A 13598-nucleotide genomic window follows, 5' to 3' on the forward strand; every position below is an offset into this window, starting at 1 on the left:
TTGTATTTAGAAAATGTTCTGGGATTGTTAATTTTCAAAATGTCATTAAGTGCTTAATATAAAAGAGAGGCCTTCAGTATACATTCACCACATCATCTAAACCTGCCTTTGTACTAAACCCATTTATTTACTGGTAGATAAACGTGGGAGCGCAGGGCGTAGCAACTCACCGTGGCAACTGTTCTCTAGTATTGCAGACATTTTGGCACCAAACCCTTATAGGCACAAAGAAGCATCCTCAGGAGTCTATACTGTGTTAACAGGCATCTTTGTAAATAAGCGCAGGTGTAATACTATCTTTATTAGATCTGAAGTGATGCCAACTTTCTCCTCTTGACTCAAGTTCATAAACAGTGCTGAGAGCAGAAAAGAAAAGCACACAGTGCAAATGGCAGAGATGTTTCAAACTATCAGTGACTGGCAGCTGTAACAAAAGATGGAAGGGACACTATACTGTAACCTACTGAAGCATCAAACGTTTTCAGTGCTGGCTGAAACAAACTGATTTGGGTTCAAATGAATACTCTGTAGTCACGCCTGTTTCTGGAATGTATGAAAATAAGTCTCTTCCATTATAGTTTTTTTCAGACTGCTGTTTGGTTTCCTTGACTTATGTAAAATTAAGATGCAAAATGGAAATAAAAGCGTTTCTTTCCAGCAGAGGGCATGGCAGAAAAACATTACATGAGTTCATGTTCAAATTTCACATTCTTGTGAGCACACACACACGTGCCGTCACATGTATTGTTTAGCCAGTCATCATTAACTTGTCGAATGGCTGCTGTATCAATCTTCCCACAAAGTAAGTAGTTTAAAGGAAAGGCGGTGTCAGAAATACACCTCCAGATGGCTCTGTGCCATGTATTCTACATTCACACACACCTGCAAATGACATTTAAGTGCATCTAATGGGTGAAGTTCACCCCACTGAGGTGTACAATAAATGCCAAGGCATCAATTAAGTACTTACAAGCCAATTTTGTGCAGTTTTGAGAGACAGAGAAGTTAGCTGACACCATCAGTCTTAGCGTGGTAAACTCGAACCAGCTGGTACGCCAAGGTTGTTTGTTCAAATGAAAACGCTGAAAATTGCTAACAAATACAGTCCGACTCTGGTTTATCCATCCCCACCCTCACACACACACACACACACACACACACACACACGCTCAGCACACTACTACAGCTGTGACAAACACTGCAGTGCATTTTGTCTCAATGCAAACAAGTGATTTTCACATTAAGAGTTCAGACTGACGTCCGTGCGCTGTCTCTGTTCGGACGCTCGCTGCAGCACATGCTGGGTTTTAGCCGGTGTCTTCCTCGGCGTTATGGCCGAGGAACTTCTCTGGATTGGAGGTACCTTCAAAGCGCTGCGAGGCAATGGCGGCTTGATGAGACATACTCTTCCTCACAATGTCGCCTTTCCTCCACAGTGTGATCTCCTGGAAAAAATTAAAACAACATACATGGTGGTGTGAGGGGGATGTACTGTTGGTAAACTCTCAGATCTATAAAAGTTCAAAATATTAACAATTAACTAACTGCAAAATATCCTCAGATTGCCAGAAGAATTATAGTCTTTTTTTATTTGCCCCATGTGCTCTCATATTTACCAGTAATTGAATCATTCTCAGTTATAAACATTTCTTCCTCTCACATGTTTAACCCTCCTCAGTGCCTCTGTGTACACAGATTGGGGCGTGTGGCCTTGATGCCAAGACTCTGACACCCAATCAGCTTTGTTTTCCAGCTAGAGTCCCAGGACCATGATTGGACAGAAGCCCAGTCCTTGTACTGATTGATAACTGAGACTGTGTTTTCAGAAGTGCAGAACAGCGCACATACATTTTTCATTGTGCAAATGCTTCCTTCTTTTATTCATCTTGGTCATTATGAACTTTTATGCACAAGCCGCTATTATACTTTTTTTTTTTAGCCATGAATGGATGCAAACATTTCCTCTGTTTTCTTCTTAACTTATTAGACAACAACAAAGAAACAGTACACGTCTCCCTGGAAAAGTGCAGAAAAGCTCACTTAGTTTTGCTGGTCTCAAAAAAAGGAAAAATAACTAAGAAAATCAGAGGATCAGCTGTGAACTGCTTCAACTGGGCAATACAGGGAGTGCAGAATTATTAGGCAAATGAGTATTTTGTCCACATCATCCTCTTCATGCATGTTGTCTTACTCCAAGCTGTATAGGCTCGAAAGCCTACTACCAATTAAGCATATTAGGTGATGTGTAATGAGAAGGGGTGTGGTCTAATGACATCAACACCCTATATCAGGTGTGCATAATTATTAGGCAACGTCCTTTCCTTTGGCAAAATGGGTCAAAAGAAGGACTTGACAGGCTCAGAAAAGTCAAAAATAGTGAGATATCTTGCAGAAGGATGCAGCAGTCTCAAAATTGCAAAGCTTCTGAAGCGTGATCATCGAACAATCAAGCGTTTCATTCAACATAGTCAACAGGGTCGCAAGAAGCGTGTGGAAAAACCAAGGCGCAAAATAACTGCCCATGAACTGAGAAAAGTCAAGCGTGCAGCTGCCAAGATGCCACTTGCCACCAGTTTGGCCATATTTCAGAGCTGCAACATCACTGGAGTGCCCAAAAGCACAAGGTGTGCAATACTCAGAGACATGGCCAAGGTAAGAAAGGCTGAAAGACGACCACCACTGAACAAGACACACAAGCTGAAACGTCAAGACTGGGCCAAGAAATATCTCAAGACTGGTTTTTCTAAGGTTTTATGGACTGATGAAATGAGAGTGAGTCTTGATGGGCCAGATGGATGGGCCCGTGGCTGGATTGGTAAAGGGCAGAGAGCTCCAGTCCCACTCAGACGCCAGCAAGGTGGAGGTGGAGTACTGGTTTGGGCTGGTATCGTCAAAGATGAGCTTGTGGGGCCTTTTCGGGTTGAGGATGGAGTCAAGCTCAACTCCCAGTCCTACTGCCAGTTTCTGGAAGACACCTTCTTCAAGCAGTGGTACAGGAAGAAGTCTGCATCCTTCAAGAAAAACATGATTTTCATGCAGGACAATGCTCCATCACACACATCCAAGTACTCCACAGCGTGGCTGGCAAGAAAGGGTATAAAAGAAGAAAAACTAATGACATGGCCACCTTGTTCACCTGATCTGAACCCCATTGAGAACCTGTGGTCCATCATCAAATGTGAGATTTACAAGGAGGGAAAACAGTACACCTCTCTGAACAGTGTCTGGGAGGCTGTGGTTGCTGCTGCACGCAATGTTGATGGTGAACAGATCAAAACACTGACAGAATCCATGGATGGCAGGCTTTTGAGTGTCCTTGCAAAGAAAGGTGGCTATATTGGTCGCTGATTTGTTTTTGTTTTGTTTTTGAATGTCAGAAATGTATATTTGTGAACGTGGAGATGTTATATTGGTTTCACTGGTAAAAATAAATAATTGAAATGGGTATATATTTGTTTTTTGTTAAGCTGCCTAATAATTATGCACAGTAATAGTCACCTGCACACACAGATATCCCCCTAAAATAGCTAAAACTAAAAACAAACTAAAAACTACTTCCAAAAACATTCAGCTTTGATATTAATGAGTTTTTGGGTTCATTGAGAACATGGTTGTTGTTCAATAATAAAATTATTCCTCAAAAATACAACTTGCCTAATAATTCTGCACTCCCTGTACAGAAACTGCATTTCTGGACTGGCTTCAGTTTTCAGCCCATGAACTTGCTGCCTGCCTGTAACCCTCACCCGCCAAGGGTTCTTTTTCCCAAACCGCAGAAAGCTCGTCCAGAGACACAGTCATTATAGATCCATAGTACGATATTTCTAGAGTACACATTTTCTTTACTATGTCTAAAGTGGTCATATTCCTAGATACTATGACTAAACACAAAGTAGAGCTCCAAGAACGACACAGTACTCGAAACTGCTTGAACCACAGCAGCTGGAACGTCATTAACAGTCACCTGTGTGAGTGAGCAGAAGAACTACAGATCTTGTGTGATCTCACTGTCTGTGTACCTGCTGTTTGAAATAGCGTCTTTCCTCTTCATCTATGAGGACCAGATTAAGGTAGTACCGCACAGAAAACTTCTTGTTAATGTCCCTCATTGTGGGGGTCAACTCATAGCCTGCCAGAAACAGCCTGATGGGGATGGACTCTCCTGTAGCACAAGACAAAATCAGGTTTAGTTTGCAACAAATGAGATCTGCTGCAACAAGCAGCAGAACCACAGACCATAAAAGGCCTCTGACCTCACCTCTGACGGGGGCACCATCCATTATTTCATACTTTGCTATGGTGTCGTTCTCATGGTAGACGTTAGGGCCTGTGCCAGTTGTCTCCCGCTTGATGATGTCAATCTCCATATGTCTGATCTTAATCCTCACTAGGAGGAAGTAAATCTTCCCTACAATAACATCTTTTAGGTGATACCTGCAAGCAGATGATGGAATCTGTTAATATTCTCTCTTGCTTTGATCATTTCAATTTCTGATTGCAAAGAAAAAAGAAAATCATACTTGGACTTATTGTACTCAAACTCTATGTGTAGACAGTCCTCAATGCCAACTTCCATCTTGATGGAGGAGTTCAGCTCGGGGTAGGTGCTGAGTGTGTGAACCACAAGCTCCAACTCTTTGCTGATGTCGTTGAGTCTCCGGCCTACTGTCGCCCTGAGAAAGTAGCTGGAAGCAAATGCAAAAACATTTGGATACAAGAGAGGAGCATGTCACTAACAGCCAGTAAGCAGCATGTGAGGTTGCACTGACCAGTACACAGATTTTCATCTCTGTGTGCACAGCATGCCCCTCTTTAGATGCACTGTTGCATGCTGCAGGTATTGCTACAACAGAGAACACCAAAGTGTACAAGAAACACACAACTTTTACAAGTGAAGGCAAACTAATGTAGCAGTTTATCTGCATTTCAGATCATATTTTAAGTAGTTCTTTGTAACTGACGTTTAGTAAAGCAAGCTGGGGTTGGACCAGAGCACCTGAAGATGCTTTTCTTTACCACCAAAGTTGTTGAAGAGGTAACAGCAAGTATTGTTATGGTTTTGCATGTCATGAAGTAATCTTACAAAGAAACTTCAAAGATATCTTTGAACTAGTTTGAAAACCTCACATGCAAATTTAATGGGAAAAAGAAGCCACTTGAAGATCTTCATGAGTACACACTGTCTCTCAATTTCTTAGTCAGGAGCACCACTTACTCAAAACATCTAGTTTCAAAACAGCAAGATAGTGATGACGAAAAAGCTCAACTAAAGACTTAAAAGTGGACCTTCCCGGTGCTTGAAAGTAGGGCTGGGTATAGTCACTGATTTCTATAACGGATTCAATTCTGATTCACAAGGTCTCGATTTGATTTAATTTAATTCAATTTTGACTCAGATAGTCAGAAATATTATTATTGTAATCATTTATCAGTACTGACACTTGTCAGACTTCATCAGAGGTACGAGCATCACAGCAGATGCCTTTGTGTCAAAGTAACTGAAGATAAAACAGAAAAACATGAAGGTGATTTTCCTGGCCTGGCTTTTTATAGCAGATAAGAAAACCATGAATCAACATATATCTGATGCTGCTGAAGTAAAGCAAAGCAAAGTTACAGAGGTTTTTATTAGAGATAAATCTAAGCGTTTTGTAATTTGGCATAATTTCAAAAAGCTTAAATTTTCTTCGGTAGTGAACAGAAGACATTAGGCTCTCTTGACAGAGAGCATTTTTTAAAAAACAAAAAACAAAGATGAGAAAATTTATAGCATTCTCACTCCTAAATATGAAGCAGGAAATTGAAGATGTATAGCTTAGCATATACGAATGAAATACAGGGTAACACCTCAACTGCACAAAGGTTAAGGAATGTCCAGCGTTATAGCACGCCATCAAAAACATGGAACAAGCCATTAACGATTCCACTTGCAGAGGACAGAGCAGAACTTACCGTAACTTGACGTTCTGACCAGTGTATGATTCGTAGGGCTTCTCCACATGTGTGAACTCAAAGTCAAACGTCTGTGACTGTGTGAGCTCCCCTGGTCGAGCCAAGTCTTTCACCAGAGACACAAACTCGTGATGATTCCCCCTGTCATAGTACATTTCTGGAAACACAAATTAACAGTGTCACACATTGCCCATTGCTGAAGTCATTTTAAACTCTTTTATCTGAGGAACTGCAAAGACAATTGTGTACTGACAGTCCTCACAGTGACCACTTCTCCCACTGTGCTGACACACTGACTACATGGTGCAAGCTGAATTTCAGTGAAATGACTGGTCAGAAATGAATTTACATACTTTATAATTATTACTGTTTGCTTTCCATTTCCTATCTGCTCACAACTATTTCAAAATCAACTGAGATACTTTAACATGCAAATGAAAAATGCTAATCATTTTAACCAACTGAAAAAAAGACTGACAGCATGATGTTTAAACTAAGCAACGCTGTTATTTGAAAAAATTTATTCTAAGTTTGTTTTTAGCGTGAGTAGCACATTTGAAACAGTTTGTGCAGGCCTGTGTTTGTTGCATCACTTCCTCTTTTAACAACTGTAGAGGTTTGGGAACTAAGGAGCGTGAATGCTGTAGGCCAAAATGCTTTCTCATTCTTGCTTGTTAAAGCATTGCAGCTGCTTAAAAGTGCAGGACACTGTTTGTCATGTTCATGTTTCAGAATGTGTTTGAAGTTTCCAACAGGTGACAGGTTTGTACTGTGGGCAGGCCAGTTTAGCACCCAGATTCTTTCAATGCACAATTAGGAGTTGTGATCTGTGGAATATGATTTGGCTCTGTTTTGCTTAAATAACGTAGACATTACCTACAGAAACGAAAAATACAGCAGTGTATTCTGGTCCTAAACCTCTATATATACACTGCATGTTTCTAGAGTGCAACAAACAACAACCAGCTTGGATAGAGTGTAAACAAACAAATATGTAACTATATATAAGAAATGTCAGAGAAATCTGTTTGAGTTTGTCTGAGAGAGAGTAAAAAAAATATCCAGTGTAAGACTGGATATCTGCAGGGTTGAAACTACAATGTGCAGAACCATGGAATACAACACTTACTTCACCCTGCTGTGCGTTACCCGGTTATTTTATACCGGTTGTAAAAGGGAACCACCTGAGTAAAATAACCATTACAAAAGCTGATGTTTTAAAGAAGGTACATATAGGGCCAATTCTAATAACAGTCTGTGGCAGCATAAACCCTTATTTAACATTAAAATGCAACTGCTGGGATTTGCTAAAGAGGCATGGTGTCAGTTTTGTAACTGAAAGTTGTGGACAGCGGTATTTTTGCAGCTGGTCCTATGGCATATATAATTTCAGGAGGGGAATATTACATTTGCAGCCTGTAATTTAAACATTAAATCTAACACTGAAGAATTATGCCTCTTCCGGTTGTGATGCATTCTTAGATGAGTTTTATTTGGAATAAGAGAGAGGAAGAATAAATGCATAATTGGCACATTGGGTGAAGGGCTTAAAGCGGTGACTGCAAAGCCAAACTTTGGCTGTCCTAAACTCTTCACTGATTTCACATGCTGAATGGTTAGAGGTGAGCCCTACATCATACTCTCCTTTGCTGGGTCTGCTGGTTTTTTAGCTGCTAATTTGTGGTACTTAGCATTAATGTGGTGATTGCTTTAGTGAACTGGCTGGGCTTTTGTATATAAATATAGCCTAGTTAGTAGACCATCCTGTCTGACGGCCTCCGACTATGAATTATGGGATGGCACTGATCACAGCGTTTATCATGGCCGCCACAGAGACACTTCCAGGTCACTTAAACGGTATCATCTGATAAACACTGTTTTAAACACACAGACACAACAATACACAGTTCGCCGCACCGTCAGAAACGCCTTTAAGCAGTTTCCTTGAAACTCTCAGCTCTCAGGCTGCCATCTTTGATTGAACAAAAGTAAAAGTGACAATCACCTAATACTTCAGTTCTTACTTACATGTGATAATCTAGGCACCGAAAGTGCGACTTAACAAAAAGTGTACGTTACAGAAGATGTTTAAAAGAAGGGCCAAAGGTCACTGAGACGTAACGGCTCTCCAATGGCTGACGAGTCAGCTGACGTCGCTCGCGCCCACATCTGTCACGAGACCCGACACTTCAAATAGACACTTGTTACTGCAGTACGGCCGAACTTTAAATGCGTTTCTTGTCACTTTTTACACATTAAAGCTGTAAAATACACCATGCTGATAGTCGTCAGTACATGTAGCTAGCTACCCAGTATTTCCTGTCACACTTTGGCTACTTCTGTCTGGGGCTGAATGTGGAATTCAGGCCTAGCAGCTGCTCACCTATCTGGCCGATAAACTCGATTTTGATGCCATTATGCTCCAGCCTCTTTCCCGGGTATTTGAGTGTAACGTTGACTTTTCCGGAAACAGTTTCCCCGTCGTAGAAAAGGAAATATTTGTCTTTCCTGCCGTCTTCGCTTCTGTGCTCAGCTTTCTTTCTCGTTTCGGCGTCATTCAGAACTATATCTATGTCCGCACTCTGACCAAAACCAAAAAAGCTCATTGCTGCTCGTTAGTCAAGCGAAGCCCTGTGGCCGGATCCCGCTGGAAATGCGCTGTCTTCCTAATGAAAGAACACACTGTAGTTTGTTCTCGGTTTGCCGCGAGGAGTCCAGCGCGAGCTGCTTCCCAGATTATTGCATATTTTGAGTTACAACCGCCTGACTACGCATGCGTCTACAGTCACGTGAAGGAAATTGTATTCTTTGTAGTTTGTTTCGTTTCTCTGTTCATGAATTTTTTTGACAAATTGTACTCTCGGTGCTAAAATGAAAAATTATAACGAGCAATATTTCGCTGAATGCCAACTTTTCAAACAATGGTAACCCTCCCCTTCACCCCACCTCTGCACCTTTCAGGCGCAGTATCAACAGGCGGAAGAAGCCACAACTCCTGGCCTCCTTGAGTTGCTACTGCCCCGAGTAAAGTCTTACAGGTGTTGGAATGTCCAATTTAAACACAATTTAATGGCCTTCAAATTATGATTGACCAAGATGTTCTTTTGGAGGCTGAGGCTGTCCCAGCGACCGTAGGGCAAGAGGCAGGGTACACTCTGGACAGGTCACCAATCTGCTGGCTAACATTGCCACACCTATGTCATTCAGATTAACCGGACTGTGGGAGAAACTCACGAAGACACGAGGAGAACAAGCAAACAACTCACAGAAACGCCATGGCTGGATGATGGGGTACTTGATGATGATACTGGGGTACTTCGTGCTGTGAGGCTGTGTGTGCTGCCCGCTTCTTAATATACTTGGTATTATTCTGAGTATAATTATGTTTTTGTTTATGTGGATATAGTACATTTGTACTATTCATCTACATTTTTTAACAAAATTTGTTTACATTTTTAGTAAGTGTGAGAAAGTGAGAAAAGAGTTTGATCAGAAGTTTACTTTGTTTTCCAAAAAAATTTTTCTTTTTCTAATTGTACTGTCATGAACTTTAACATTAAACATTCTAAATATGAGATGCATCTTTTAAATGTGTTTTTAATATGTTAGTCTTAAAGTTTCTCGCTGCTTTTTTAATTATTTCCCACGCCTGTTTGTGTTCCTGCAAGCCTCAACTTTCTCTGCTTTTAAGATCTGGTTTCATATGGAATCATTTGAGTCCCTCACTTTTTGTGTTAGTGATGCAATCTGTGAAAGGGATCATGACTCAAACAGCCAAGTCAATTGGTAGAGAGTGTTTGGTTCAGTTCTGATGGTCTGTGTTTATGACTCCATGCCTCAACTACAATGCAGTAGCTGTGTTAGCTATAGAAGGGTTACAGTTTGGAGGGGTATTACTGGTATACTGGGTATACTGGTACTCATATAACACCTTTCTACTCAGTTTAGCACTGAGAGAAATTTGTACTGCAAGTCACATTCACCCATTAACACACTCTCATACAGAGTTTATCTATGCCAAGCACTCTGTTGGGAGAAATTGGGAGACAAAATTGCATTGTGAGCAACTCGGGAGTACACAAAGATACTTTGAAAGGAAGAGTCAGGGATCTAACCACCAAAGCAGACGAAGGAGAATCTAATGTAACTGCACCACGATTCAGTAGGTCTATATTTTTTCCTTGGATTTGTTTGCTAAATTTTATTTCCAGTGTGAGGAAATGTGTCTCGCCTAATTCTTACAAATAAAAGAATGGTTTGTACTTTTATCCAAAGAGCAAGATTAATTTAACAATGAATTGCATCACTTCTCAATTTTGGTAGATTCACTGTTGCCAAGGTATCTGTCTCATATCAGAATAGGAAGAGGTTGGACTGGTACAGCCCTGGCCTGAATGAAACAGTATTGGAGCTTAGAAAAAACTTACTGTATAGAAACTACGTTTAGAAATGTACTAAATCGACTTGTGTAAGTATAATGATGATGCATTTCCATTCGTTTTTAATCCCCTCTGCTTTTGACTCATATTGACTGCATGTTGTACCAGTTTTAAGCACTAGAGGTCAGGAGTGCACAATTTGTAACATCCTTATGCAAACTAAGCTCATTGTGGTGTCTGGAATGACTGCAGTAACAATAAATCCACAAACACAAATCTTTTGCAGTCTGTTTAAATTTTGTCGTTCACTCGGTCTCTCCAATGAGTGGGGAAAAGGGAAAACTGGCTCCAGGATTTCCCTGGACCCGGTTCTCTAATGGCACTGCTAGAGGGCAAGGTTTAACCACAGCAGGACAGATAAACCTGAGAGCCCTCCTAAATTCTCAGGTTTTTGCAATTGAGCTCCTGATGTTTTGTGCCATTATTTAGCATTTAAAAAAAAATATTCATGTGAAAAATAAATCCTCACCCTCATTGCAGGCACGTCATGTCTTTTTCACTCTCAGATTTGAACTCTTGGTGGGAAATCCTCTAAAACCTTTAAAAGCCAGCATAGTGTTGCTGTTTTATGCAACCTGTAGTTTTGGTAACATGAACCACATGCTTCACACACATCAGTCACAGCAGTGTTTCAGATATGAAGTGAGTGGGAACAGTTATTAAATTTTGTGTGTGTGTGTGAGTGTGTGTGTGTGTGTTGCTTTATCTCATTATGAGGCTAACTGCCTAATTAGTTCTGGTGGCTTACAAAGACAGATTAAAATGATCCTCTTTTTGTGAATAGCTTTAGAATCCAACATGAAAATAATCAAACAGCCCCCTTAAGGCTGAGAGATAGAAATGTTCTTTTAAAACAATGACTCATTTTTGACAGCATTTTTCTTCTAAAATTGTCCTGCAACAGCATCACATGAATTGTGCAACTCCTTTTTGGACAAATGACTAAAAACTTTTAACAAGCTGATGCCTCCTAGCTGTCATGGTGCGACTCAAACCAATTATTTCTGTGACGATGGGAGTGTGAGGTGCAGCTGTAGACCCTGCTTGGACATGGACACATCTTGCCAGTGTGTCCTTCTGTCACATCCTACTGTGATATTTTCTAAATGGCCAACTTCCCTCTGTCAAGTATCATTTTTTCCCCTCACTGTGGTGTCTTCTCTGCATACACTGAATGCAGCCCTGTCCTCTGAAAAGTCCCTGAAAATGCAGAATGTTTGAAGATATTAGAGAGAAATGAGGTGAAGACTGGGCAGATTAACCAGTTTAGGGGCAAAGCATCTGCTGTGGGCAGAGGAACACATGTGCTGTAGCTGACATTTATTTTAATAAAACATCATATAACAAATAAAGGTGTAAAAATTAAGTTGATGTTGGCTCCTCCACAGCAGTTATGGATCCACACACTATAGGGCCACAGGAAGGGATCTCTCATTATTTATTCATTTTTCCCCTTGCATTGGAAATTGTTAGATTTTTGTGGTCAGTAATTCTTTCAATCATTTGCTCTTGCATTAAATTTGCATTCAAATCTATGATGAACTCTCTGACTGTCAGCGTATTCAAACTGTGGAATGGTTGCCAGAAGTCCTCTTTCCTAATAAAAGTGGTCATTGCAAACTGAATATGTGGTCAAGGTGTGAGAAAGATGTGGCGTGGAAACGGCGGTAACATATGAATGTGAATGTGTGAACGCTAAACGGCATCACCATTGTTGCCCAGGAATCCAAAGACTCCTACTGGGTCCCCGCCCTCTGGGCTTGTGCACCTGGAGGTGGTTGAGTCTTCACATCTGCTGGCAGTCATTCATCACCTCTGCTATTTAAGGCTGAAGAAATCCTCCAGTTGACACCAGATTGCACTAGCTCTGGTAGTGTGGTTCAGCTCCTCGTACTGGCCCAGTGTTCAAGTTTGCCTTCTGCTGTTCTGCAACTCAACCTCTTCTCTGTGCAGAAGGCCTGTGTCGAAGAGTGGCCGAGAGACCAGTGTGGCAAGATTCCCATGAGAGAGATTCAGCGGACTTCCCTTTTGTTTGTCTCATTGTCTGAATACCTGTGACCTCGCTGTGTTGAAAAAAGCTGGTAAACTTCTATTCCGAGCCCAGCGATCGAGTCCAACTGTGAGAGCGAGGCCCGCCTCGAATAATATTGTAAAATATTTAAGATGCAAGTGAACAAATTATACAAGAAAGCGAAACAGGCATAAACCTGTGTGTGTGTGTTTCTGAACTCCTCACTTGTTTGGGTTGTAATCACACCGTGGCAAATGTTGCTGTTTTCCTTTAACACTGTAAAGGTCAGCCTGCTGGTTCTGAGAACAGATCTTCCTGCTGGTATAAATGAACCCCCGAAATGTAATCAAACTGCTGTTCCACTGACAATAAAACTGTAAGCAGCCATGTTTGTGGAACGTGTTGAGTAGAGTTTTGTGGACTGTGTCCTGCACACAGACGGCAAACAGAGGAAACCAGACACTTCAGGGTTTTTTGTTTTTTTTTTAAAATTAGTTTTAGTGTGAAAGTGTCAGAAATGATTAGTAGTTACCTGTCTTTGTTTCACCGTGCTGACCAGAATGGCTACATTTATCTGTGAGCTGTATTTTTAATGGAAGAACCATGTGGGACACACAAACAGTGTTTTAATATCTTAACCCATTCTCAGTTAATAGTAACACACTTACATCAGTTTGATGCTGCACACAGCAAATGCCACCTATAGCTGTTCTTCTTAGTCTTAACAAAGAACATTAAGAACAAACTTTAAGGTTCACAAGTTTTAGTGAGTTCAGGTTTATCTAAATATTTAAAATGTATCACTCACTCACTCACTCTCTCACACACACACACACACACACACACACACACACACACACACACACACACAACAAAACTAAAGATTTTTCCTTCATAATTATTTCCTCGGCCTCGTGCACTTCTTCCACTGTGGGTTCATGTTACTTCTTGTCATACTTCAATTGTAATTTGCTTCAGTGGTCCTCGTTCATCATTTGACCCAAGTAAGATCTCTGCGTGTTTGCTAAGAATTTTGAAAGACTAACTTAACACCATAATTTGCTGGATGTTGACTATTACAGTAGAGTTACCAGTACAACTAACCACAGATGTGTTTCATCCTATTAACTGTTAGAGGAGTAACACTGACTCACATGCTGCATGACTTTCAGAGCAGCGTTGTGTGCTTTGTTCAG

At 40.9% G+C, this 13598-nt stretch overlaps 1 protein-coding gene across 1 annotated transcript; it reads right to left on the reverse strand.

The window, feature by feature from the left end:
- Positions 1–281: 281 nt before the first annotated feature.
- On the reverse strand, positions 282–9521 carry vps26bl (vacuolar protein sorting 26 homolog B, like). Its single transcript, XM_026182528.2, has 6 exons — positions 8336–9521; positions 5953–6109; positions 4521–4685; positions 4259–4434; positions 4020–4162; positions 282–1445 (listed from the first exon to the last, which is right to left on the reverse strand). Exons 1-6 carry the CDS (start codon positions 8556–8558, stop codon positions 1308–1310), a joined length of 1002 nt encoding a protein of 333 aa, XP_026038313.1. The 5' UTR covers positions 8559–9521; the 3' UTR covers positions 282–1307.
- Between the last annotated feature and the right edge of the window lie 4077 nt (positions 9522–13598).

The sequence above is a fragment of the Astatotilapia calliptera genome, chromosome 10 (genome assembly GCF_964374335.1).
Source record: "Astatotilapia calliptera chromosome 10, fAstCal68.1, whole genome shotgun sequence".
Lineage (NCBI taxonomy): Eukaryota > Metazoa > Chordata > Actinopteri > Cichliformes > Cichlidae > Astatotilapia > Astatotilapia calliptera.

What these genes read in the sequence shown, in the direction of transcription:
- vps26bl (XM_026182528.2), bottom strand. Translation starts at nt 8,558, where the DNA reads ATGAGCTTTTTTGGTTTTGGTCAGAGTGCGGACATAGATATAGTTCTG. An exon ending in GGATGGTGCCCCCGTCAGAG is followed by an intron (nt 4,163 to 4,258) that starts GTGAGGTCAGAG and finishes CTTGTGCTACAG; the next exon opens with GAGAGTCCATCCCCATCAGG. An exon ending in GACGCTATTTCAAACAGCAG is followed by an intron (nt 1,446 to 4,019) that starts GTACACAGACAG and finishes AATTTTTTCCAG; the next exon opens with GAGATCACACTGTGGAGGAA.